The sequence below is a fragment of the Oryctolagus cuniculus genome, chromosome 6, assembly GCF_964237555.1.
Source record: "Oryctolagus cuniculus chromosome 6, mOryCun1.1, whole genome shotgun sequence".
In the NCBI taxonomy this organism is placed as follows: Eukaryota; Metazoa; Chordata; class Mammalia; order Lagomorpha; family Leporidae; genus Oryctolagus; species Oryctolagus cuniculus.
The window spans coordinates 167,335,973-167,362,654 of NC_091437.1; the positions used below are offsets into that span (position 1 = coordinate 167,335,973).

At 67.8% G+C, this 26,682-nt stretch overlaps 2 protein-coding genes across 3 annotated transcripts; both read left to right on the top strand.

The window, feature by feature from the left end:
• The first annotated feature begins 386 nt into the window (after window positions 1-386).
• Window positions 387-7,617, top strand: LOC127489888 (zinc finger protein 41). 2 transcript variants are annotated; one of them, XM_051841840.2, is made up of 4 exons: window positions 387-539; window positions 1,189-2,360; window positions 4,679-4,754; window positions 6,310-7,617. In XM_051841840.2, the coding sequence occupies exon 2, from the start codon at window positions 1,259-1,261 to the stop codon at window positions 1,850-1,852; it is 594 nt and encodes a 197-aa protein (XP_051697800.1). In that variant the 5' UTR covers window positions 387-539; window positions 1,189-1,258; the 3' UTR covers window positions 1,853-2,360; window positions 4,679-4,754; window positions 6,310-7,617. The 2 variants fall into 2 exon arrangements, with proteins under 2 accessions (XP_051697800.1, XP_051697799.1); XM_051841839.2 differs by having other exon boundaries at window positions 465-765.
• An 828-nt stretch (window positions 7,618-8,445) lies between these two features.
• On the top strand, window positions 8,446-24,946 carry LOC127489887 (zinc finger protein 345). The gene is made up of 4 exons (XM_051841837.2): window positions 8,446-9,241; window positions 12,043-12,138; window positions 12,593-13,322; window positions 22,925-24,946. The coding sequence occupies exons 1-4, from the start codon at window positions 8,491-8,493 to the stop codon at window positions 23,622-23,624; spliced, it is 2,277 nt and encodes a 758-aa protein (XP_051697797.2). The 5' UTR covers window positions 8,446-8,490; the 3' UTR covers window positions 23,625-24,946.
• The last annotated feature ends 1,736 nt before the right edge of the window (window positions 24,947-26,682 follow it).

Below are 26,682 nucleotides of genomic sequence, written 5' to 3' on the forward strand. Positions count from 1 at the left end.
CCACCCTGCCGGGGCCGTCTCGGCACCGGCGGTGTTGGGAGGCCCGGGTAGACGCCGGAGAGGCTCCCTCAGCCCCCAGGTCCAGGGAGCCGCGGCCCACGCGCGAGACGTTCGGTCTCGAGCCCCCTCGCGGTCACGCGGTGCCCCCGAGGACACTCGTGGCAAGGGGCTGAACGCTTCGACTACATTTTCAGGGCGTCCGGCACAGTCCCCCGGGCGGGCTCAGGACAAAGAGTGGCGGGGAGCGCCCTCCACGCAGGCCGCCCACGCAGCGGCCGCAGCCTCGCCAACAGGCGCCAGCGAAGCCTCGCCACCACCGACACAGCCGAGGCCGCTGCTAGAGTGTCGCCGGAAGGGGCGTGGCGAGGAGGATCGGGCCGGTGGGCGGAGCGTATCCGGACTGAGCTCTCCCGAGGCACCACCACCGAGAGGGTGGGCTTGGCTGCTAGAGCGGCGCCGGAAGGGGCGGGCCGTTCCCGCGGGCTGCGGGGCCGGGGCGGGGAGAGCGCGCATCCCCGTCCCGCGCCGTCCTCCTACAGGTGCGGCGGAGGGCGAGGCGGCGCGCGGCGCGATGGACCGTGCCCCGCGGGCTGCGGCGTGCGGCGTGGCCGGGAGACCGGGCTCGTGAGGCGGGCCTGGTGCTGACGCGCACCCCCGCCGGCCCGGGGCGGCTCGGTCCCGGCGGGCTCGCTTCTCCGCGCGCGGAGGATGTGGGGAGTCGTGTCCCGAGGCGCCGTGTGCGGGGGAGGCGGCCGTCGGGACAGCGTGAGTGGCCGCGGGTCGTGAGGCCGCCCCGCGCGCGGGGTTCGCTCCGCCCGCCCGCAGCTCCCGGGGCTGGGGGCGGGGAGGAGGCGGCGATGCCCAGCAGGACTGAGTCTGCGGGGCGGTTGGGATGCCGCGGGGTGCGATCGCGCACGGAGACGGGAGGGGGCCGGGGTCTGCAGCAGCCCGTCCCCGGTGACAACCCCCGGTGTTTTAGCCAGGCTGTCACAGAGCACGGTGCAGGAGGAAGCATCCAGAAACTTCGCCCAGGGCGAGGGCTGGGCCTGGCGGGAGTGGGGCGCCCAGGACTGGGGGGGAGGCCGCAGGGCCCTTGCTGCGGGGGCGGGGGCACCCAGGGCTGGAGGGGCTGGGCCGGGGGCTCGCGGGAGTCTGCCGCAAACCTCCCGCTCCTGCTTCTCCCCGCAGACGGTGCTCGGTGCGGAGCCGGAGCCACGCGTCCGGAGCTGAGCGGGAGAGGCCGTGGGACCAGGGCGCCATGGACGGGCCTGCGGGCCGCAGAGGGAAGCCCCCGGCCCCGGAGGAGGCGGGCGCCGGCCAGATCGGGGAGAAGGCCCCCGCGGCGGCGGAGCCGCAGCCCAGCAGGGCGCCCGCGGGCCGTAGGCGCCGCGCGCAGCCGCCCCTGAGCCCCGAGGACGAGGAGCTGCTGTTCGCCGCCTTCGACGCGTCCTTCCAGGATGACTTTCAGGGCGTCCCCGTGTTCGTGCCTTTCCAGAGGAAGAAGCCCTACGAGTGCGGCGAGTGCGGGCGCGTCTTCAAGCACAAGACGGACCACGCGCGCCACCAGCGCGTGCACACCGGCGAGAAGCCGTTCCCGTGCGGCCAGTGCGGCAAGCGCTTCCGGCACAGCTCGGACGTCACCAAGCACCAGCGCGTGCACACCGGCGAGAAGCCGTTCCCGTGCGGCCAGTGCGGCCGCGCCTTCAACTGCGGCTCCAACCTCCTGAAACACCAGAAGACGCACACCGGGGAGCGGCCCTACGCGTGCGAGGAGTGCGGCCGGACCTTCGCCTACAGCTCCTGCCTCATCCGCCACCGCAAACGCCACCCGCACCTCCGCAAGAAGCACTGAGCCGGCTCACCGCCAGGGGGCGCCCTCCGCGCCGTGCCATGTCGCCGGAGGCTCGGCCCAGCTGCTGCCGCCCGGGACCGCGTGGGGTGCCCAGGAACACCCAGCCCTTCCACCTCCCTTTGAAGGCCCGGCCCCCGGACGCTCAGCTCTGCATGTTCCAGTGTCCACCCCGTGTGGCCTGGCTGGCGCTGGGGACCCGCTCTTGGGCCAGCTTCGGGGGCCCCGTTCAGCTGGCCTTAGTGACCATCCTGAGCTCAGTCCTCTGGCCCGTGCGCCAGTCCCCGGGCTCAGCTGTGTGCCAGACCTGGCCATCATCCCAGGTGGGCGGCCTGGCTTCCTGGGTGGACCACTTGGAACACGGGCTCCTCAAGGCCTTGACACTGCTGCTGGGAGATCTGTGGCCCGGCCACGTGCGGGGGTCCCAGGCTCGGCTAGCAGCTTCCACCTGCCTCCCCCTGCCCTGCAGACGGGCAGTGGGCACCTGCCCCTAGAGCAGCCCTCCACGCAGGTGAGCGCCCTCCATGTGCCCAAACCCAGGTGCACCTCACCACCGAGGTGGTCTGATTGGGGTCCCATAACAGCCCTCCATGCGCCCAATCCCAGGTGCACCTCACCACGGCCCCGCCCACCGAGGTGGTCTGGATGGGGTCCCGTGACTGCGGGCTGTGGCGTGTAGCAGGGAAGCAAGGTGACGTCACCCACCTGGAGGTAGGGTGGCTTTGACTTCACTTTGTTAGAGATTTGTTTAAAGAGTTACAGCGCAGGCTCCAGGAGACGGAGCGAGGGCTTCATCCGCTGGTACTTCCCAGATGGCGGCCATGCCCAGGGCTGGGCCAGGCCGGACGCAGGAGCCACCTTATCCAGGTCTCCCACGTGGGTGCAGGGCCTGAGGTGAAGCAGCCGGGAAGGGAACCGCTGCCCCTGCGGGCTACTGTTGGTACCCAAAAGGCCAACAGTGGCCTTAGGCTTGGGTGAAGTGCCGAGGTGGGCCTGGCCATCAAGCAGCGGTGCCGGGGGGCGGGGAGGCGCCCCGGCTGGCGAGAGGAGCCGGCTTCCTGTGCGGTGCGATACTGGGTTCACAGATCCTGAGTGTCGCAGCCTCTAGACACTGTGACCCTGCAGCACCTCCCCCGCGGGGACAACACCCAGCACAGCCGTCCCCACAGGGCCCCCGCCTGTCCCGGGGCCCACAGCAAAGCTCACATGGCCCCCCAGCCCAGGAGCCCGGCCATGGCCAGCGGCAGTCTTGGAGGGAGGCTCCTGGCCCCTCTTGTGCCCATTTTCCAGAGGGGAGTGCAGGTGAATCGGGAACGCGACTGCTGCTTCCCTCCCCCCAGGACACACAGTAACCTCCAACTAGACAGTAAAACTTGCCTGGGTCCCAGAAGCAAATGACAGCCTCCAGGGAGTTCAGCCTCCCCAGAGCCCAGCTTGTCACCTGCCGTGGCCAGGTGGTCAGCTCGGGGTGTCCCCACCCCCACAGAGAGCCTGCCTGGCCTGGCTGTGGTCAGCTCGGGGTGTCCCTGCCCAGCGCTCTAGAGAGCCTGCCTGGCCTGGCTGTGGTCAGCTCGGGGTGTCCCCGCCCAGCACAGAGAGCCTGCCTGGCCTGGCTGTGGTCAGCTTGCTGGGGTCCTGCTGGTCTTTGTCGGGAATGTTGGGTGTTCCACCTGGCACACTGGAGGCCCCCGGGCTTAGGGGGCAGCCAACTCCCAATCCTGTGAGACAGGAGCCTTGAAGCCCGCAGCCTCTGTGGCCTCTAAGAGAGCTGCCCCCTCCCACATCTGGTGGGCCTGGGGTCCCCATGGCGCTCACGCCTGCGCCCTGTGCTGCTACGGGCTCCCGGGGCTATGGTCAGTACCAGGCCGCACCTGGAGGCGCCTGGTGCCACAGGTGAACCCAGACCACGCTGCTCCTGCTCGGGCAGAGCACTGGGCAGGCAGGGGGCCTCCCAGGCCCGAAACGGAGCTTGGGGTGTTGGTGGGGGTCGTTCAGCCACAGGCATCTGCCAGTGTGACGCCCCGCCCACGGGGAGTGAGCCCAGGACGAACGCTGGGGCTTCTGGCCGGCCTGCAGCAGGACTGTCCACAGGTGGCCGTGGGTCAGCTCGTGCCTGTCCCACCCTGCCCCGCCCTCATTACTGAGGTCACACGGGTGTGTGCTTGGCCAGGCTGGCCGGGCTGCAGGCTGCCGGACACTCTCAGGGCGGGGTGAACGTTCTTTTAGTCTTAGCACTGTTGTTGCTGCTACTGCTGTTACGGTTTTAAACAGTTACGCGAAAGGCAGAAAGAGATCCCGATCTTCCATCTGCTGGGTCACTTCCCAAATGGCGGCAACAGCCAGGACTGGGCCAGGTCAAAGCCAGGAGCTCCACCCGGGGCCCCCGTGGGTGGGAAATAAGCCCACCCGAGACCACCTGCCCACCGAGGGATGGACTCGGAAGCAGGAGGAAGCAGAAAGCCAGGCGTTTGTGCCGCCCGCCGGGACGCTCGGGTTCGTTCCTTCCCTGGGTTCCCGCTTGGTTGAGAACTTTGCAGGTGGGAGGTGCTGGGATGTGCGGTGGGGGCAGACCTAGGCTGGGGGTGGGGTGGGGTGGAGAAGGTCATTGTGTCAGAGCCTGCCCGGTGCTCACCGTCACAGAACTGCTGATGGTTACAACGTGCCGAGCCAGCCCAGCGCATGGCCTGCTGGGACAGCCTAATGCCAGCGTGGGAGTGTCTCGGCGCCTGCCCAGTGGACCAGCGCTGCCTGAGCCGTAACCTAGCACAGCTCGCAGCTGTCTCCTGTGTGGGCTGCCGCAGAAGCCCCATGAACCTCTCTTCCACGCAGGGCTCACGGGACAGGCTCCCGGCTGCAGAAGGGGGACCGAGCCCCGGCCTGGACGCCGCAGCGTGGCTGGCGGCAGGTAAGTGGCCCGGTCCTCGCCAGCTGCCAGGAGGGCGGGCAGCGCTGTCATCTGCCGTCCTTGGTGGCCGGGGAAGGCGTGGGGAGTGCAAAGGGAGCTCTTGTCACAGGTCACCCGCTTGGCCCCCTTGGCACTGTGCCTCAGTGTCCCTGGTGTGGACGGGGTGCCAGCAGGGCCTCCACAGGGCTGCGAGGAGTGGGTGACCCAGCAGGCTCACACCCAGGGTCCCACAGATGCTAGCTCTTGTTTTATTTGAAAGGCAGAGACAAGAACAGACAGGCGGAGAGAAATCCTCCATCCACTGGTTCACTCCCCATATGCCCACAGTGGCCAGGGCTGGGCCAGGCCCGAGCCACCAGCCACACGGTGGCAGGGACCCCAGTCCTGCTGCCTCCCGGTGCACAGCAGGACGCTGGCTCAGAAGTGGAGTCAGAACGCGAATCCAGGCCCTCCACGCTGGTGTCTGAGCTCCTGCTGTGAGTCGGTGCCCTCAGGATCACGTGGCCATTCACGGGCGTGCAGTGGCCAACAGCCTGACGGCCAGGACGCCACCTCAGCGGCAACAGAAGGTGGACAAACTGCCCGGCCAGCCCGCAGCCGGTCTGGTGCCCTGAGCCCAGCGTCGAGACCTGAGCTCCGGCCCCTTAGAGTGACAGATTGTTACAGCCGGCGATACCCTGCTCGCCCTGCCCCTGCGGGTGACTCCGCGCACCGGCATCAGGGCCACAGGAAGAGCGCGGTGAACAGGAGGGATTGGGTAAACCATCTTCCGGGTTATTGCGGCTGATGCCGGTGAGAGGACGGACAGTGAGCAGGAGGCAGGTGGCCATTCAGAGTGAGGCGGGCCCCGTGTGAGCTGCCTTAGGTTCAGGGACCAGGAGGCACGGGGCTGAGCAAGGAGCCTGGAACTCCATCTGCCGCTCCCAGGCCCATGGGAGGAGCGGAGGTGAAGGCTCGGCCCCAGGCCTCGGAATTTCAATTACATAAATGAGACATAGGTATTTCATTGGTAGAAAGCCCTAAAACTTAATAAAGACATAAACTGTCCCCCAAAGTTAGAGTCAATGCAGGGGCCAGTGTGGTGGCTAATGAGCTAAGCCGCCGCCTGCAGCGCTGACATCCCATATGGGTGCAGGTTCGAGTCCTGGCTGCTCCACTTCCGATCCAGCTCTCTGCTGTGGCCTGGGAAAACAGTAGAAGATGGCCCAAGTCCTTGGGCCCCTGCACCTGCGTGGGAGACCCGGAGGAAGCTCCTGGCTTCAGGTCAGCCCAGCTCCAGCCATCGTGGCCATCTGGGGAGTGAACCAGTGGATAGAAGACCTCTCCTACCCCTCTCCATCTCCCTTTCTGGCCATAACTTTGCCTCTCAAATACATAAAATCTCTATAAAGATAAAGCTCAGACCTAGCGCAGCCAAGCGGGGTGCTGGGCAGGCTACACACAGGCGCCATAGAAGCGCGGGGCTCGTGCTGGGCCTCACATGTGTGGGCAGAGCGCGCAGGACGCGGCTGCGTGGTTCCCCTGTGTGCCAGAGCTCCCGCCCTGCCTCCCTCAGGTCCTGCTGTCTTCAGGCTGTCAGCAGATCCTGAGGACCCCCCAGCTGGTGAGACCCCCGCGGCGCCTGCAGCTCCGTCCCAGACGGGGCCCTGGGGTCCGGAGGCGCAGCGGCCACCCCTGCTGCGCCCCAGGAAGCGACAGCGGCCGCAGGGAGCCAACTCCAGCTCACAGGGTCCGGGAGAAACGTCGGAGCCTTCAGCCGGCGCCGGGTTCTCGCTGCAGGAAACCCTCGCAGCAACAGCCTGGACTCCACCTGGGCCGCGCCCCCACCGCTGGTCTGGCACTGCACAACCTCAGCCGGGGGGGCCTGACGGCACGGGACCCTGGGCCCAGCATCCCCAGCCCGGGGACCTGAGGGCACGGGACCCTGGGCCCAGCATCCCCAGCCCAGCGACCTGAGGGCACGGGACCCTGGGCCCAGCATCCCCAGCCCGGGGACCTGAGGGCACGGGACCCTGGGCCCAGCATCCCCAGCCCGGGGACCTGAGGGCACGGGACCCTGGGCCCAGCATTTCCTGAGCTCCGCCTCCCAGGAACCTGACTTCTGGGGGCTCAGCCCCTGCTCCACAGTGGCTGGGCCCGGTGCACACAGCAGCTGGGACTTGGGGGACCCACTGCTTCCTGGAGAGGTTGGGGACGCCGGGTGCACCTGCACTTTATCCCATCGTGGCCGCATGTCTTTCCCACGTGGACTCCAAGATGTGGTCGCCCCTTTGTACAGTGAGGTGGGCAGAGGCAGATGGGACTATGCCGGCGCCGTGGCCTTGGTTCCCGAGGGAGGCCGCTGCGGGGGTGGGGGAGTGAGTCTCGTGCCCCACCCCCGGCTGCTGTCTCCTGGGTGCCTCCCAGCAAACCAAGGAGGAGCACGTGACCCTCACCTTGACCCCAGTGGCCACCCCCAGGCGAGGTCCAGGGGAACGCTCACTCAGCCTCAGCATTGAAGATGCCCTCCCGCCCCGAGCGACAGAGCCCTGGGCTGCGGGAGCCGGGCGTGGGGCCGCCTGTAGCACCTGCTCCTGGCCTGGGTGTGTGGCTGGCGCTCCTGTGCCCAGTGCTCACCGCTTCCTGGAGTGGCCCAGCACCCTGGGGGCCCACCCTGGGGTCAACTGGCAGCAGCCAGTGTCGTGGCCGTGGTCTGGGTGCCGTGGCTAATGTCCCTAGTCTGATCCCGTCCCCCTGCTCTTCTCTGTCCCTGAAACGCCTCCGGCCGCCCACAGCTGGGAGCCTTCAGTGCTTGTATCTGCGTGGTGTTCCAGCCCTGCGCTGGGGCCGCGTCTCCGCTCGTGCAGTAAACGTCAGTGTGTGACCTGCGTGTGTTCCAGCCCCGTGCTGGCGGTGGGGTCCTGGGAGCTGTAGGCACCGTGAGCAGGTATTCACCAAGCAGCTCTGTGTCAACAAGAGGGACCCCTTCCCTGGCCCAGGCACCCAGGACCCCCAGAGGCCCCCTCTGAGCCGTCATCTGTCCTGGCCTTGCCCACTCAGCCTTCCTGCAGGGCAGTCGCTCCCAACAAGGGACGATTCCTGCCAGTGTGGCCCTTCGGTCGCCGCCTGTGGGAGCAGGCAAGCCGCCCGCTCAGCGGGGGCCGGGGCACCAGTCCCTTTGAGAGTGGGAGGCCCAATGGCCCCTTGCGCACCAGGTTGGGGCCGGCAGATATATCTGCAAGCCGAGTTTCAGAAGGAGCTGCTAGGCCACCAGCGACAGACCCCGCCCCACATCCCCCGGGGGTCAGCTCCCCCACATCTCCCCGGGGTCAGCTCCCCCACATCCCCCGGGGGTCAGCTCGGCGAAGCAGCAGGGACTCGAGCCCGTGTCGCTGGTGGAGGCTTCACCCGCTACGCCACAGCGCAGGGCTCCGATCGTTTCTTAAAAAGCAAAACCCGAACAAGCGGATCCAAGCCGGCAGAGTGCCGTCGTGCGGGGTAGGGGTCCCGCGTCCGGCTTCCCTCCTGCGAAACCAGGGCCCACGCGTGTGGTCGGGAGCCCCCGGCCCTGGGCGGGCACGATCGCCCCGCCCCTGCAGGACAGCACTCCTTCCCCGCAGCTTTGCGGGTCGCACGCGCGGGGAGGGGCGGGCACTGGAGCCCTGCTCCTGTCGCCACGGCGGCATTGTCACCCGCAGGCACGCACACATCTGAGACCCCTGGCCAGCCCGGGAGCCCCGGCTGCGTGCTCCCGCACATGCGGACTCCGCCCACTGAGGGCCCCGCTGCTGGCGTCCCAGGACCAGGCGCAGGGAGGGGGCCTGACCAGGGCCTAGCCTCTGTTCCCAGCGGGGCCGCCCAGGCAGGAGCGTGCACCTGCACCCGCTCCCCCGTGCGCCGACACAAACCCGGCAGGGCCCCAGGCGGCCCAGGAGTCCAGCGCAGGGCCGGGCTCTCCGCGTGCGCCTCTGCGGCGCCTTTCCTCCAGCTGCGAGCGGCCAGCGCCACCCTCCCTGACCGGCCCGGGTCTCGGGTCTCTTCCTCCCGGACGCCCCCTCCGCGGGGCGGGGGCACGGACGTCCCCTGGGTCCCGCCTACTCGGAAGAACGGGCTGGGGAAGTCCGGCAAGGAAGCAGGCACAGCCCTCCCGCAGTGTCCCGGCGAACTGCGGGCTGACCGAGGGGCTCTGCGGTCCAACGCACGACCACCACGGGCGCGGACCCGCAGACCTCTGCAGAGCCGCGCGCGCGGCGCTCGGTGCGGGTTGGACGGGCACCTTCCCCTGACAGCGGCTGATCCGGCCACCCGGCATCTCTCCACATTAACGGACCGCGGAGAGCGCAGCGCGGGGTCGCCCCGCGGCCGGCAGGCACCGAGCATCCGCGGCAGGTGCGCGTGCGCGGCCAGCGAGGCGCGCGGTCTTCCGAGCCCAGAGCGTCCCGGAAGCGCGCGCCGGGGCGGGGCAGCTGCACTTCCGGCCGGCGCGGTGGCCGCCTCCCGCTCCGAAGGTGAGTGGGCGCGGGCGGCGGCCGGGAGCCTGGGGCCGTCCAGTGCCGCCGTGCTTGGCCGCGGGCTGAGCCTGGGGCGAGGGTGGGCTCCTGGGCCTCGAGTGTCCGTCCCCGGGACGCCTTCCTCGCGGGAGCCGCGGAGGTCCCCACTTGGCAGGTGGGGGACTGAGCCCCGCAATCACTGCCCGCGGCCCCGCACCCCGGCGCGCGAAGCCGCGGGACTCTGCGGCCGAGCCTGAGGGGAGGGGCGTGCGCTCGCCGCCGCCCCCCGGCCAGGGCAGGGGTGCGTGGGCCCCTCGTGGACGCGCGCTCGCGAGCTGTGCCGGGGGTAACGCGTGCGCCCGCTGCCCCGAGGGAGAGGCCCGGCGCCGCCTCCAGGACCGCCTGGCCGAGCTCTTGTCGCGGCCCGGGCGGTGGGGGCGGGCGGTGTTCTCCGTGGGCTGGAAGCGCGCTCGTCCCCTGCGGAGACCCTGGCACACCTGCCCGCGCCTGGGAGCTGGGGCGGCGCCGGCGACGCCCTCGTCCACCTCGACGTTCGTTTCCCAGGTCCCCGTGTGCAGCTTCCGCGAGTCAGGCAGGATGGCATCCCTGGGACACACCGAGGAGCCCCCTCCTGTCCCATCCCCTGTCGCCAGTCTCTCGTCACCAGGGACACCCGGCACCCGGCACCGCGCAGCCCTGCGACATGGTACTCAGACGCGCGCAGCTTCCCGGGTGCTGGGGCTTCGCACCCCGGGCCAGGAGGGCTGGGGCCTGGGGCAGAGCGCCGAGGGGTGCTGCCGGGCTCCCCGGGGGCCAGTGGGAGAAAAAGTGGCCCCGAAACGGCGCACCTCCGAGGTTCTGTCCTAGAGCTAGGGCAGTAGCGCCCATAGTTCTTTTTAACTTGTTTGAAAGAAGCCAAGAGATCCGCCCGCCGGGTCACTCCCCACTCCCTGCGACAGCCGGGCTGAGCCAGCTGGAGCCGGGAGGCTGGAACTCATTCCTGGGCCCCCAGGCACCTGAGCCGCCACCTGCTGTACCCAGGCTCTGCGTTAGCGGGAGGCTGCAGTCGGGCGTGGAGCCTGGAATGAACCCAGGCTCTCGGGTACGGGCCCTGGTGGCCCAGAGTTCACGCCAGGCTGGCCTGAGGGACCGGACCTCGCTCCACCCATCCCTGGCTCTCAGAGGTCTGGGGCTCCTCAGGCTCCGTCCCCACCCCCCTCGTGAGCAGGACCACAGGCAGATGCTGGTCCCGTTACGGGAGGAGGGCATCGTGGCACTGGGGTGACCCTGAGGATTGCCAGGTGCTGTGGGCGACCTCCCAGAGGCCACACGTGGGCAGGCCAGGCAGGTCTCAGCTGCCTGCGCATCAGGAGTGGCTGGGGGGCCACAGATCCCTTAGCAATGACGACCCCAGCGCGGCGGCCACACTGGCAGGCTGTGGGACGCCTGGGGGCAGAGCCACCTGCTGGGCCCGCAGGCTCCCAGAGACAGCGAGCTCTGTGCTGTGTGCCAGCCAAGGTGGGGCCTTCGTGGGCTTGAGAGAAGACCCTGGCGCCCCGCCGGCGTCGCGGCCGTGGCCGAGGTTTGGGGAGGCTCTGCTCCTGGCTGTGTTGGCGGCATCGCTGTCTTGCCCCTCCAGAGCTGGAGTCGGGGTTCAGCTGGGCCGCTGTGGCCGGGCCTCCAGCTGCTGGGGCTCCTGTGCCTGCCCCCACCCCGGGAGAGGCCCCCCCGAGGGCCCAGGTGCGCCCCGGCCAAGGCAACACAGCGGGGAGAAGTGTCATGGCCGCCCCGTCTCCTGACCGCCCCAGCCCTCAGGGCTCTTGGGAGTGGGGCTGGGGTCCCTTCCTAGGCTCGGGGCCCCCATGGGGGGCACAGACGTGGCTGATGAGCAGAGGGACCACAGAGTGCCCCTCCACCCCCCACACAGGGCTGTGTGGGTTTTTTTTTCCTAAGATTTATTTATTTATTTGAAAGAGTTACACAGAGAGAGGAGAGGCAGAGAGAGAGAGGTCTTCCATCCGACGGGTCACTCCCCAATCGGCCACAACGGCCGGAGCTGTGCTGATCTGGAGCCGGGAGCCAGGAGCTTCTTCTGGGTCTCCCACCCGGATACAGGGGCCCAAGGACTCGGGCCATCTTCTACTGCTTTCCCAGGCCACAGCAGAGAGCTGGGTAGGAAGTGGAGCAGCCGGGACTTGGACCAGTGCCCACATGGGATGCCGGCACTGCAGGCGGCGGCTTTACCCGCTACGCCACAGCGCTGGCCCCTGTGTGGTTCTTGAAACAGGCCACGGAGCAGCTCTGAGCTGGGGTCTGAGAATCCGCGCCCAGCGTGTGGCCGGGGCTGCCCCACCCCACCCCAGCTCCATCTGCGCTGCCCGGCCTGGGTGCCAGGAGCCGCCCTCAGTTGGGTCAGGGCGGCTGAGCTAACAGCAAGGGGAGCCCCCATGCTGAGGGGCGTGTATGTCCTGGGGGAGCGGCCACATCGTGTGCCCTTGGGGTGATGGCTGAGCCGGGGCACAGACCCGCCCGTCAGTGATTGCCACACCAGGGTGACCGCTTCCTGTCCTGGGTGCTGTGCTGGGACTTGCCCAGCCGGCGGGCACTGGTGTGAGAGCAGGCCAGGCTCATCTCAGGCCAAGGGAGGGCCCACCATGGGGAGGGGTCAGTCCCCGGCCAGGGAAGCCGTGAGCAACGGCGCCGAGTCACTGCCCTGCCCTTCTGGGGGACACTAGGCTGTTGGGGTGCAGCTGGGCTGGTTCAGAGGAGGGAGGTCCCTCCAGCCGGTGGGGGTGAGTCACAGACCCCTGTCCCCCCAGGCTCCCCCCACCGCAGCCCTGAGGGGCCCTCCCAGCCGGCCGACCTGGACCCCTGCGGTGCAGAGCCAGTCAGAATCGGCAGCGACACCTGGCCAGGTGAGCGTGCCCCGCCCACGCAGCCCAGACCCCTCCTGTGGACCCCCCCCCCCCGGCCTCGTGGCCACCAGCTGGACGCAACAGAGCAGCAACCCCGGCCCCCCACCCCCACCTGCCATGGGCTGGGATCTCGCCCAGGGCAGCACTGCACCCCAAGACCAGCAACCAGGGGTCATTAGGGACCCTCAGGAAGTACCACCCCGGGGTGGGAGGCGGGGCTTAGGCTGCCACCAGGGCCGGGGCGGCCCTGGGCGTCCTCTGGAGCCTGGCCGCGTGTCCCTCTGCTCCCATGTCTGCCCGGGGCTCCCTCTGCTCACCGCTGCCCTTGGCCACTGCGCCTCCCTCGGCGTCCAGCCCTGTGCACCCCCGCCCTCTGCAGACCCCAGGCGGCTTCGCCCCACCCCGCGGGGGCCAGGGTGGTCGCACGGTCAGCCTCTGCCCTTTCTCCTTTCAGCCCCGGAGCCCGAGCAGGCCCCGCCCTCTCCGCGCGCCCACACTGCCCAGGACGCGGCTGGCCGGGGGGGAGGGGCGCTGCGGAGCCTCCTGCAGAGCCTCCCCCGCGGCCCCAGGTGCGCGGGCGCGTGGCGCAGGCCGCTGGGGCCGCGCGCGGAGGGCGGGGCGAAGCCGCACCGCTGCGAGGCCTGCGGCAAGAGCTTCCGGTACAGGTCGCTGCTGCAGAAGCACGAGCGCATCCACACGGGCGAGAAGCCGTACGCCTGCCCCGAGTGCGGCAAGGCGTTCCGCGGCTGGTCCGGCTTCATCCAGCACCGCCGCGTGCACACCGGCGAGAAGCCGTACGAGTGCGGCCAGTGCGGCCGCGCCTTCAGCCACAGCTCGCACTTCACGCAGCACCTGCGCACGCACAACGGCGAGAAGCCCTACAAGTGCGGCGACTGCGGCCAGGCCTTCAGCCAGAGCTCCAACCTGGTGCGCCACCAGCGGCTGCACACGGGCGAGAAGCCGTACGCCTGCCCCGAGTGCGGCAAGGCCTTCATCTGGAGCTCGGTGCTCATCGAGCACCAGCGCGTGCACACCGGCGAGAAGCCGTACGAGTGCGCGCAGTGCGGCAAGGCCTTCCGCGGCCGCTCGCACTTCTTCCGCCACCTGCGGGCCCACACCGGCGAGAAGCCGTTCGCCTGCGGCGCCTGCGGGAAGGCCTTCGGCCAGAGCTCGCAGCTCATCCAGCACCAGCGCGTCCACTCCCGCGAGTAGGCGGCGCCCCGAGCCCCAGTAAGTCCTCCTGACCGATGCCGAGGGGAGCCGGCTGTGCCCGCGCAAGGCCGGAGGGCTCCCGCGGGTCCCCCGCAGCCTGCCGCCCCGGCCCCAGGACGGGCGGGCGGCCAGGGGCCCGCACAGGCGCCGCGTGCCGCCTGCCCTCCGCCCTGGTCATGGGGCTCCTTTTCAGACAGCCGGTTCCTCCGGTCGGGTCGCGCCCCACCCCTTGCCCGCACACCTGGTGGGCTTCGGAAGAAGGGGTGCCCGGGTGGCTCCCAGCCCCTGCGCCAGACAGGAGCTCAGCTGGCTGCGAGTAACAGCGCCCTGTCCTGCTCCGGGGACCCCACCCCTCCAGAGGCTCCCCAGTGACACCCACAGCCCTGCGCCTGGCCCCAGGGCAGCCAGGTTACTGGTCCGGCTGGACGTGCAGGCCACCACCCTGCCTGTGTCTGGGTGCCCCGCCATGTCCAGTGTCGCCTGTGCCTAGGGCGCACATGACCCCAGGGATGTCCCCTGACTCGCACATGGGTGGTGACAGAAGCTGGGATCTCTGGCCTCACAGCCCCAGCCCTGACCTGCAGCCCTGAGACCCCAGCAGGCCTTGCTCCGGTGGGGACTGGAGGCCAGGCTGCGCGCTGGACATAGCCGCGGGGCTAGGGCTGTGGCTGTGGGGTCAGGCTCTGCCTGAGGACGAGGTCAGATGGCTGCCTGCCCTGCCTTAGTAACCACCGCGCGGTGCAGCCACACAGACACCATGCCTCTGTGGGAACTGTCCCCCCCCCGCCTCGAGCCCCACCCCAGCTGTGGGTGGCCCCAACGTCCTAGACCAACCTTGAAGAGGCCCCTGGACGCCTTGGGGGCGGGGCCTGGCAGCTGGCCTGGTTCAAGGTTGGGGCAAAATGGCCTAATGCGGGGGCCTTCAGACCCTCAGCCCGGGTGCTTCACAGGGCACTCGCTCTGTGGCTCCTTCCTGACCTGTGTCTGGTTTGTGCTGCCTGCCGGTCACGCTGGCCATGGGCCATGACCCTGTGCCCCCCACCCAGGAGCGCCAGGGGCAACCTGGCCCGGAACAGCCATGGCTGTCGGATGCGTGGAAGCCAGGCTCAGAGACTGAGGTTTATTTTTACTTGCAAAGCAGAGAGGGAGAGAGATCCTGTGATCCCTGTAACATCTGGGGGTGGGAACTCCACCCAGGACCCCCCAGGCATGCAGGGGCCCAGGCACTGGGGCCGTCTGCTGCTGGCCCCCAGGTGCATCCCAGGAGCCCATATGGGATGCCGGCCCCTGAACCAGCAGTGTGGTCAGGATGTGGGCTCAGCCGGCCGTGCCCACGCCTGCCCGCAGAGATCCTCACAGGTCCTGACCAGGAGGGCGCCTCCCTCTGCACCACGCCAGGCAGGGGTATCCTGGGGTAGGGGCGGAGCCAGGTGGACGTGGCCACGGTTCTGCTGTGCAGGGCCCCCCGAGCCCTGCAGGGTACACAGAGTGCCCGAGGCCACCCACGGGCAGCGGGAGCGCCCCTCATGCTTGGCTCTTACCAGTGTTAAACTGTATCTTCCGGTCCTGCGCCCACGTGGGAAACCTGGAAAAGGCTCCTGGCTCGGGCCACTGCGGCCATTCGGGTATTGAAGACCTTTCTCTCTGCCTCTCCCTCTCTGTAGCTCTACCTCACAAATAAAAAACAAACAAGAAACTATCTCTTGTCAAAGTGCAGGTGCATTGAGGCTCCCTCTGCCTACAATCCGCTTCCTGGGGCTTCCCCGAGGGTCATAGAGAGAGAAATCTCTTGACCATAGGTTCGCTCTCCAAATGCCTGCAAAAGCGGGGCTCTGTGGGGAGCAACTGGGAGCAACTCGGACTAGACTAAGTTACTGGAATTAAGACTTATTCTATGCATCTGCTCTCCCACAATATGGCGCTGGGAGAGGAGGAAACAGCTTCTACACAGCTGCCTCCAGTTCAACCAATAAACTGCAGGACCTGCTCCTGATTGGAGGAGAGCAGCGTACTCGGCGTGTGGGTAGCAGAGTTGGGATTGGTGAAGAGGACTATATAGGAGGAGAGAGACAACATGCACCAGGAACACCTGAAGAACACCTGTGCAGCCCCCGAGAGAGCCGGCCGGCGGTGTGCCGCTCCCCTGCGGAAGTGGGGAAAGCGGCCAGGGGGAACCGCCCTTCCACGGAGGTGGAAGGGATAGTAGCCAACCCGGGAAGAACCAGCAGCAAACCCGGGGAGGGCCGAGCAGACGAAAGAACAGCGCAGGGTCCTGTGTCGTTCCTCCACGAAGAGGGGGAGCGACATAATGGTGCCGTGACTCGGATAGGAAACCTAGGAGGGAAGAAACGGGAAGAAGTGGGAAAATACCGGAGAGAGAGACTAGCAAAGAGCCTAGGGAAAAGCCGGACGGAAAAGGTGCCGGAAGAAGCTATTGAAAGCCTAGGCATAGACTCGGATACAGACTGTGGGAAAGAAGTTAGGATTGAAAGCTAGGATTGAAAGTGAAAGCAAGAAGAAACTTAGACTCAGAAACGGACTGCAGGTTGAAAGTGAAAGTGAAACCTAAAAGAAACTTAGACTCGGATACGGACTGTGGGGAGAAGCCAGGAGAAATGAGAGGGGAATGTTGTTGGAAGAAAAGTTAGGAAACATACCGGGTAGAGAAAAATATGTTAGGGAGGATGAAGCCGCGAGGGCAGGCTGAAGTGGAGACATATGCTATCTTGGGATTCTTCAAGTCAGCCCGGGGAACAAAAGGCGAAAATCTGGAACCAGAGGCAGAGACGTGGGCCGCCAGGTTGGAATCCGTCAGATTAGCCCAGGGAGCAAAAGACGGGAAGCCAAACCGAAAGGCGCAGACGTGAGCTAGGTTGAATTCGCCAGGTTAGCCCGGGGAACTTAGACTGGATACCGGTGGCGGAAACGTGAGCTAGGCTGTGTGATTCGCGGAAGTCGCCACGTGCAGAGAGAGCACAGGGCGTGAATAGATAGGGAATGCGGGGCTGGCACGAAGGCCGTGGTGTGGGCGCGAAGGCCGTGGTGCGGGTGCGAAGGGCGTGGAGACCGCGGAGCGCGCGAAGCCGAGCTGCGCACCGAGAAGCAGCCTCGGGGCGGGCGCCGGGAAGCCGCGGGGATAAGAGAAATAGAAGTTTAGAAGTAAAATGAGAGAAATAGGAATGTTGGCAGATAGAAGTAAAATAGGAGAAATAGGAATGCCCGGAGATAGAGAAATAGAGAAAAATAAGGCCTCCCCACACCACAGCAATGAGAGAGCTTGGATTCGGTCTGCCTGATTAGTAAGACGATAAGCACCTGTGGGCGGCTGCAGGTCACCGAAGACAGGCACGTTATCAACACCAATAAGTCTCCCCACAAGACGGCAATGAGAAGGCTTGGATTCGGTTTGCCTGATTGCTAGGGCTTGTAAGCACCTGTGGGCAACTCTAGCGAGCAGAGCAGAGTGTGTGCCACGGGGCACCGAAGACAGGCGCGTATCAACGCCAAAAAATAAAAAGAAAGGGGGATCTGTGGGTAGCAACTGGGAGCAACTCGGACTAGACTAAGTTACTGAAATTAAGACTTATTCTATGCATCTGCTCTCCCACAATATGGCGCTGGGAGAGGAGGAAACAGCTTCTACACAGCTGCCTCCAGTTCAACCAATAAACAGCAGGACCTGCTCCTGATTGGAGGAGAGCAGCGTACTCGGCGTGTGGGTAGCAGAGTTCGGATTGGTGAAGAGGACTATAAAGGAGGAGAGAGACAACATGCACCAGGAACACCTGAGGAACATCTGAGCAGCCCCCGAGAGAGCCGGCCGTCGGTGTGCCGCTCCCCCGCGGAAGTGGGGAAAGTGGCAGGGGGCCCGCCCCTCCACGGAGGTGGAGGGACGGTAGCCAACCCAGGAAGAACCAGCAGCAAACCCGGGAAGGGCCGAGCAGACGAAAGAACAACGCAGGGTCCTGTGTCGTTCCTCCACGAAGACGGGGAGCGACAGGGCTCCATCTGGGTCTCCCGTGTGGGTGGCAGGGGCCCACCCGCTGAGCCGCCTCCGGCTGCCTCCCAGGGTGCGCATTAGCAGGAAGCTGGGTCAGGAGCAGAGGTGGACCCCAACCAGCAGCTCTGCCATGTGGCCGTTACCTGCCGGGCCACCACCCCCATGCCCCAGGGCGCTTGTCTTGTGGCTTCCCAGGACCCCTGTGAGTCTCGGGTGCTCCAGGCTTGTAGCCCTGGCCGGCCTCTCTCTCCAGTCTCAGCATCGCCCTGCTGTGGCCACTGGTTCTCGGACTCTGGGTTTTTCCAGGCATGGTGAGCGGTCACTGTACAGGAAGGGGTGGGAAGTGGGGAGCTCCAGGTTCCTGGCCGGCCTCTGGGGCTCGGGTGTGCTTCCAGGCCCTCGCCACCCCGTTCCCTTATGCCCAGGGAGCAGACCCCCCCTCCCGGGAGGCCGTGAGAGGGAGGTGTGCAGCTGCTGGGCACACCTGGAGGCCCGGCAGCCGCTGGGAGAGCCCCAGGCTGGACAGGGGAGCCCACGTCTCAGCTCGGGTCTGAGGCCGGGCTCCACAGCAGACAGGCTGCCTCCCCCCATCTCGCCCTAAAGCAGGCTGGACGGGACCACCCACCACGCTGACAGAACCCGAGGACGCTGGAACTCGCCCCTGGGTACCCGCACCCAGGCAGGGGACCTGCAGGTCACTCGTCACAGCACTGAGGTGCCATTGCACACCGGCTGAAGTCACTGCTTGGGACACCCGCAGCCCCGATGAGAGTCCCTGACCCCAGTCCTGGTTCCTTGCTTCCTGCCAGTGCCCCCGCCACCCACAAGGGAGGCCCGCAGGCAGCTGCTCCTCCTGGTTTGGCCCGGCATCTGGGGAGTGAACCAGCGGGTGGGCCATCTCCTTGCTCCCTGTGTCTGCACAGCTGAACCCCTGTTGGATCTCACTGACACCACCTGCTGCAATCCTCTGTCCTGATGCTGGGCAGAGCCCAAAGCTGCCCAAAGCTGCCCCGGGCACCTGTCCCAGCCACCAGCCAGGGAAGGGGCCAGCCCCAACGTCGGAACATCCCCCGGGGCTCCACGCAGTCCTGCAGGGACTGGGGCCCCCCAACACCAACCACCGGCCACGTGGCTGCTCAGCGGGCCATGAACGCGGCAGGAGGGAGGGCCGGGCGGGTGTCAGAAATGAACAGACTCCAGTGTTGCAACTCCCCAGCCCGTGATCTGCAGCTGGAAGGCCACACATCCCCCCCACCCCACCCCGGCTGCCGGCCCCGCGCCGGAGGCAGCAGGAAAAGGTTTACGGCAGAAATGGCCCGCAGGCGTGCAGGGAGCAGCCCAGGGCACGCCCCGCCCGCACCTCGGCCCGCGGGAGGCTGCGGACGCCCCGCCCGCACCTCGGCACCCCGCAAGCTGCTGCGGGACGCCCCGCCCGCACCTCGGCCCGCGGGAGGCTGCGGACGCCCCGCCCGCACCTCGGCCCCCGCAAGCGGCTGCGGACGCCCCGCCCGCACCTCGGCCCCCGCAAGCTGCTGCGGGACGCCCCGCCCGCACCTCGGCCCCCGCAAGCTGCCGCGGGACGCCCCGCCCGCACCTCGGCCCCCGCAAGCTGCTGCGGGACGCCCCCCCCCGCACCTCGGCCCCGCAGGCGGCGGCGGACACCCCGCCCGCACCTCGGCCCCCGCAAGCTGCTGCGGGACGCCCCGCCCGCACCTCGGCCCGCGGGAGGCTGCGGACGCCCCGCCCGCACCTCGGCCCCCGCAAGCGGCTGCGGACGCCCCGCCCGCACCTCGGCCCCCGCAAGCTGCCGCGGGACACCCAGCCCGCACGTCGGCCCCCGCAGGCGGCGGCGGACACCCAGCCCAGCCCGCCCCGCGCCCGCACGCGCTCGTCCCTCCCTCCCGTCCCTCCGCAGGGGCCGCGGGGCCACACTGGACGCCGGACTCGAGGGGGAAACCGGCAGCAGAGTCGCGGTCCTCCCGAGGCCCAGAGCGCCGCCGGAAGTGCCCGAGCCGCTAGGCGACGTCGACGGCGCTTCCGGCGCGGCCGAGCGGCAGGTGAGGGCCGGGCGGTGTCTCCTGCGCGAGGCGGAGGCGGGGGCCGGGCGTGCGGGGCGGGTGGGCGCGGCCGCGCGGGGTCTGCTCCGCGTCGGCTGCTGGGGCCGGGCGTCCGCGCCAGGACTCGAGCCCGCCGAGCGCAGCGCCGGTGCCCTCGCAGCCTTGCTCGTAAGCTGCTCGTTTTCAGAAATCGACTTTCTGAGAAAAAAAATCGCATTTTCTAAAAACCATTTTCATTTATCTGAAAATCGGAAAGAGAGAGAGAGAGAGAGAGACCCCTCAATGCCACAACAGCCGGGGTTGGCTCAGGCTGAAGCCAGAAGCCCAGACCCCATCCGGGTCTCCAGTGGGTGACGAGGCCCCGGGTCTCCCGGTGGGTGGCAGGGGCCCAGAACCCCACCGGGTCTCCCAGTGACGGGGCCCCGGGTGCTCCGTCCGGGTCTCCCGATGGGTGGCAGGGCTCACGTGCTCTGTCCGGGTCCCCGGTGGGTGACGGGGCCCACGTGCTCCGTCCGGGTCCCCGGTGGGTGACGGGGCCCACGTGCTCCGTCCGGGTCTCCCGGTGGGTGACGGGGTCCCACGTGCTCCGTCCGGGTCCCTGGTGGGTGACGGGGCCCACGTGCTCCATCCGGGTCCCTGGTGGGTGACGGGGCCCACGTGCTCCATCCGGGTCCCTGGTGGGTGACGGGGCCCACGTGCTCCATCTGGGTCCCTGGTGGGTGACGGGGCCCGGGTACTTGAGCCCTCACCTATGTCCTGGGGGGCAGGGGTGGGATCTCGGGCAGGCGCTGTGATGCGGGGTGGGGACACCCTGCACTGAAAATGAGGGGGGGTTTAAAAACCCGTCGCCCACTTGTTTTTCTCGCGTGTGCCAGTTTCTCGCGCTGTCTGGCGTGTAGAGGCCTTACCAGCTTCGGCTCTGGGATCTGGTAGCAAGTACTTGTTTCTGTTCTGGGCCTGGAGCTTGCTCGCGGAGCTGAGGAGGAGTCACTGCAGGGCCCGGCTCCCTCGGCCCTCCCGTGCAGGGCCCTCCTGCCCTCAGGGTCCCGTGTTCCCATCTCTTCCCCTAGCGGCGTCCGTTCCCGGCCGCTGGTCTGCGAGGAGGATGGAGGAGCAGGGCGGCCAGGCCTGGATCCCGGGCGCCACGGAGAGGGAGAGCTGATGGAGGCGCCTGCAGGTGAGGGGCGCGAGGGGCACCGGGCAGGGGGCCCCGCCTGCTGCGCTGCTCGGCTGCCCCGGCCCAGGCCTCGGCTCACGCACTCGCTGCACTGTGGGCCCTGGCCTCACTCTCCCCGGCCCCTCCCAGCCCGCTGGAGACGCCCAGGGCGCCTGCACCTGGCTCGGTTTGTCCAGGAGGGTTTGACGAGCGACGGGCGCCCTCCGGCCCCCCGGCCTCTCGGGCGCCCTCCCTTCTGGAGGTTAAGACCACGTTTGCCGGCTGTCACAGCCACGGGCCGGTCTGTGACTGAATCACTGCACAGCGAGTCCTCCCTTAGCCCAGAAATGCGGTCTGAAGTTTCTCCCGATCTTACTGGTGACTGCCGGTCAGCCGCGGGGGCCGAGTAGAAAAGGCGCCCCTGTACCCCACCCCGACTCGCCTGTGTCTCCCCGAATTCCCAGCACCCACTGGGGGACGGTGAGGAGGGAGCGGCCCAGGGGCGCAATCGCAGAGCCACTCTGGGGGCCTAGGCTGTGCCTGTCCCTCCCTTGTGGGGTCTGCGTCGTGTGCACATGCGGCCTGCGTCCGGGCCACACATCACCGCAGCAGGCGCTGGCGCTCGGCGTGGGGGGCAGGCAGGTGGCAGCACCTCACGTGGAGAGGAACGCGGGGCACCACGCCCGCGCTGACGCAGGCGGGTCGTCCTGCCGCAGGAGGCAGGGCAGCCCGAGGTGATCCTCAGGTCTCGCGGCCTGTGTGCGATGGCGGCTTCTGTCCCGGCAGTAGCCCTCGGGTCTCCTGGCCTCTGTGTGCGATGGCGGCCTCTGTGTGCGATGGCGGCCTCTGTCCCGGCAGCAGCCCTCGGGTCTCCTGGCCTCTGTGTGCGATGGCGGCCTCTGTCCCGGCAGCAGCCCTCGGGTCTCCTGGCCTCTGTGTGCGATGGCGGCCTCTGTGTGCGATGGCGGCCTCTGTCCCGGCAGCAGCCCTCGGGCCTCGCGGCCTCTGTGTGCGATGGCGGCCTCTGTCCCGGCAGCAGCCCTCGGGTCTCGCGGCCTCTGTGTGCGATGGCGGCCTCTGTCCCGGCAGCAGCCCTCGGGTCTCGCGGCCTCTGTGTGCGATGGCGGCCTCTGTCCCGGCAGCAGCCCTCGGGTCTCCTGGCCTCTGTGTGCGATGGCGGCCTCTGTCCCAGCAGCAGCCGGGTTCTTGGTTAGAAGTCACACAGCCACAGGTTCTGCTTTCGGGACTTCTGTCCACCCTGGTACGTGGGATCCGGGCCGGGCGAGCACTCGCGGAGGGCACTGCCCTGGCACTGTAGGGTGGTCCCCAGCACCTGGCCTGCGTGTTTTATGGTTCGGGCCCGTGGGGGTCTCCTGAGCCCGTGCAGGGGCTGCAGGATGCAGGGCCTGGGGGGGGGGGGGCGCGGACCTGAAGGCCGCTGCGGTCCTGGTGGACACCTGCCCCGTAACCAGACCTGTGGGGGAGTTCTGACCTCGCAGCTCTGCAGACAGGCAGGGGCCTCCATCCGAGCGCCGCCCCGGGCCCCTGCCGCAGCCTTGCCGCCACGCGCTCGGGGGCTACATTGAGCCCCCCGTGCCGCCGCCTCCCCAAAGCTCCTCAGTGGCCAGGATCTGCCCCGAGCCCACGAGGACCCGCACATGCGCTTGGCCCGCTGCCCGGCCCCCAGCCCCGGGCGGCGGCCCAGCGCTCAGGGTGAATTCTGAGCCTGGGGGCTGCGGGTGGAGCGAGCTGTCCCAGGGCCCCACGGGCTGAGGAGGAAGCTGGGGCGAGGCCGCGGCCCCACGCGCGCTCCTCCCCATCTCCGTGGCTCTCCAGGCAGATGGCGGAAGGAGGGCTTGCCCGGAACCTGTGTCCCCGGGCCGGTCCTCACAGGGAAGGAGTGCGGCCGGCTGTCCCCAGCCTGTCCCTGCCGGGAGCCCGCGAGGCAGGCCGGTGCAGTGCCTGCCGCCCCGCCCTCGCCACCGATGCCAACCTCACCCTCCCCTGCCTGCGCCTGCGATCGGGACGTGGCGTTTCCGCTCCTGACGCGGTGCACGTGTGTCTTCCAGCACAGGCCCCACGTGGCAGCCCGGCTGCCCGGCAGGCAGCTGCGAGCGTAGAGGAGACGCCCACGCTGGAGACCCCCGGCCTTTGTGAAGATGCGGAAGCTGGAGGGAGGCCCGGAGGGGCCCCGCAGGTGCCCGTGGGCGGTGAGAACGCGGCGGGGCAGACTGGCCGCGGAGGTGGTGCGGCCGGCTCCGACGTCCCCTTGAGCGCGGGCCCTGCGGCGGGGCCCGGAGGGCGGCCGTTCGCGTGCGGCGCCTGTGGGCGCAGCTTCGCATGCTGCTCGGCCGTGGCGAGGCACCAGCGCGCCCACGCCGGGGAGAAGCCCTACGAGTGCGGCGACTGCGGCAAGGCCTTCGTGCACAGCTCGCACGTGGTCCGGCACCAGCGCGTGCACAGCGGCGAGAAGCCGTACGTGTGCACGGAGTGCGGCAAGGCCTTCAGCCAGAGCTTCAACCTCATCCGCCACCAGCGGACGCACACCGGGGAGAAGCCGTACGCGTGTGCCGAGTGCGGCAAGGCCTTCGGGCAGCGCTCGGACGCCGCCAAGCACCAGCGGAGCCACACTGGGGAGCGGCTGTACGCGTGTCGGGAGTGCGGGAAGGCCTTCGTGCACAGCTCCAACGTGGTGCGGCACCAGCGCGTGCACCACGGGGAGAACCCGTACGCGTGCCCGGAGTGCGGCAAGGCCTTCAGCCAGAGCTCCAACCTCCTGCAGCACCAGCGCGTGCACACCGGGGAGCGGCCCTACGAGTGCGGCGACTGCGGCCGCGCCTTCAGCCGCAGCTCCTTCCTCAGCGAGCACCGCAGGATCCACACCGGGGAGAAGCCCCACGAGTGCGGGCACTGCGGCCGCGCCTTCCGGGCGCTCTCGGGCTTCTTCCGGCACCAGAGGCTGCACACGGGCGAGAAGCCCTTCCGCTGCACGGACTGCGGGAGGGCCTTCCGCCTGAGCTTCCACCTCATCCAGCACCGGCGCGTCCACGGCCCAGAGTGAGCCGCGTGGGCCGCACGCGCCGCCTCCGCGCGCACGGGGGGGGGGGGGCAGGAAGCCGCGTGGTTGGCCTTCTGCCGCTGTGGAACCTTGAGCGTGGCTGTGGCCCTGCTGGGGGTCGGCGGCAGCCGCAGGCTTCCCAGGGAAGGACCTGAGCACACCTGTCCCCGAGCTGGCAGGCACGAAGTTGTTTTTCTTTTTTTTTTTTTTTTTTTTTTTTCCCTAAAGATTATTTGAGAGGCAGAGAGAGAGGGACCGCGAAAGGTCTCCATCTGCTGGTTCACTCCCCAGACGGCCACGACGGCCGGAGCTGGGCCTGTCAGGAGCCAGGAGCTTCCTCCAGTCTCACGGACGCGGGCCGCGTTCCGCTTTCCCAGGCAGCAGCAGAGAGCGGGATTGGAAGAGCAGCCGGGACACACGTGGCTCTCCTGTGGGGCGCTGGCGCCCCCGGCGTCGGCCTGGCCTGCTACGCCGCGGCGCCGGCCCAGCGTGAATCTTCAGGACGGCGGCACTGCCGTCCTGCACCACACCTGAGAGGGTCCCAGCCAGTTCCCCAAGGCCAGGGAGCGGAGCAGGGGCTGCCCGGCCAGGCGCGGGAGGCTCCCGCCAGCAGGCGGCACCACGGGAGCGGGAAGGAGAGGCGTGACGGCAGGTTTGCTGCTGCCCTGGTCTGCAGGGCGCGCCCAGCGGGTCCCCCGGCGCCCAGAGCTGCGGGTGCACTCAGTGGTCGGAGGGCACCGGTCCGGAATACAGGTGTCAGCTGTTTTCCTGTACCGGGCAGTGAGCAGACCAGAAAGGGAACACATCAATGAAATTTATTCCCACCAGCAGCAACAGATGGAACACCCAGCCCTCAGTGTAGCCAAGGGAACGCTGGGAAGACCGAGGGAAAGCAAAGACCACTAACCGAGCGGAAAGCCCCCCCCCGACACAGCTCTCCCCAGACTGGGGAAGCTCCTGCAGCCCCCACCAGAGCCTCAGCTTACGTCTGCAGAAACTGAAAACCAGACCCCGGGGCCGGCACTGGTGTAGTGGGTTAAGCCTCCGCCTGCGGCACCAGCATCCCACATGGGCGCCGGTCCGAGTCCCGGCTGCTCCTCTTCCAAGCCAGCTCTCTGCTGTGGCCTGGGAAAGCAGTGGAAGATGGCCCAAGTCCTCGGGCCCCTGCACCCACATGGGAGACCTGGCTCCTGGCTTCGGGTCAGCCCAGCTCTGGCCGTTGCGGTCTGGTGGGGAGTGACCCAGCAGATGGAAGACTCCCCCGCCGGCCAGCTCTACCTCTCTCTGTAACTCTTTCAAATAAATAAACATAAATCTTAAAGAAATCGGGAGCAGGCACTCAAACACTTGTATATAAGCAGCCGCGGCAGCACAACCCACAGACGCCGACGGTGCCAGCAGCCCAGGCCCCCAAACCTCCATGGGGTTAGTGGCTGAGAACAGTGGTCTACTCAGGCAGGGGGGTGGTTTTTAACTGTTAAACTGATGAGGACAGATCCTACACTTGATCTTAGCAAAAGGCTAACTATTTATTTGTTTGAAAGGCAGTTTCAGGGAGGACAGAGAAAGGTATCTTCCATCCACTAGGTCACAACTCAGATGACCACAATGGCCAGGGCTGGGCCAGCCAGGAGCCAGCAGCTCCATCCCGTGTGGGTGCAGGGGCCCAAGCACTGAGTCCATCATCTGCTGCCTTCCCCGGCCATCAGCAGGGAGCCAGCCCTCACGTGGGATGTCAGCATCGGAAGTCGTAGCCTAACCCACTGCACCACAATGCTGGCTGGTATTTTGAGTGCCAGAACTGTGGCGTAGCTGGTTAAAATGCCATCTGCACCGCCGGCATCCCGCGTGGGCACTGGCTGCTCCACTTCTGATCCAGCTCCCTCCTGATACACCTGGGAAAGCAGCGGAGGATGGCCCAAGTCCTTGGGCCCCTGCACCTGCATGGGAGACCTGGGTGAAGCTCCTGGCCTCTGGCTTTGGCCTGGCCCAGTCCTGGCCATGGCAGCCATTTGGGGAGTGAACCAGAATGGAAGTTTCTCCGCCTGTCTCTCCCTTTCTAATTACTTCAAATAAATAATTTTTAAAAAAAAGTATTTTCAGCCATAAGCAGGGACACAGCTACGGGATGGCAGGGCCGGGGGCACGCGCAGTGGGACGCTGGGCAGCCGGGGCCGGCGCCGTGTGTCTCCCTGCACGCGCAGTGTCAAGAACAGGCAGAGCCATGGGCTGCGGCGGGGGCTGCTCCCGAGGTCAGAGTTCTGGCCCTGGACCCACTGCCACCTGGACGCCGACACGCAGCTCGCGGCTGGCCACGGCGGGACAGGTTACAGGGAGCTGGTGACCAGGGCTGCACGTGGCTCCCACGCCTGGGTCCCCGCCGCCGACTCCAGCTTCCTGCCGGTGCAGACCTGGAAAGCCGCCATGGTGACGCGGCCGCCGGGCTCTTGGCTCCAGGCCCGGGCCCCCACCCCGGCTGCTGCTGGTGTCTGGGTGTGAGCCAGCCGTTGGGAGTTTTCTGTCCCTCTCGCATACTAATTATTGTTAAGCGTCCTCCCTGCTCCAAGGCCAAGCTTGGTCCCTGAGTGGAACTTCTGAAAACCACACAGCTCAAACGGGCTGATTCTAGCGTCGACAGCTTCCCGATCATCCGACGCTCAGATCCCGCCGCCCAGCCTCGCGTCGACAGCAGCACGTTTTTCACAGGCAGAGTTGAACAGCTGCTGCATCCGGCAGGTTTTGTTGGGCATGGCGGGGGCTGGGTGCGCCGTGACCTGGAGGGAAAGCGGCCGTGTGTCCCCGAAACGGCCTCTGGCGGCTGTGTCGGTGCCAAGGAGTTACTACTGACCAGATGCTTTACTGAGGACAAGAGCACACGCGAGGGCCGTGGCACATGGGCAGCTCCCGCCTGAACTCCCGGAGCCGGGCTTCCTCTTGTCCCACCGCAGCTCTCGGAACCGACCTGCTCTCAACACCTGCGGTTCACTTCCGCTCCGGTGAGCGCAGGACCAGGACCAAGACGAGGCTCCGGCGTGTAGAGGCCACCGCCGGGCCAGCCGTG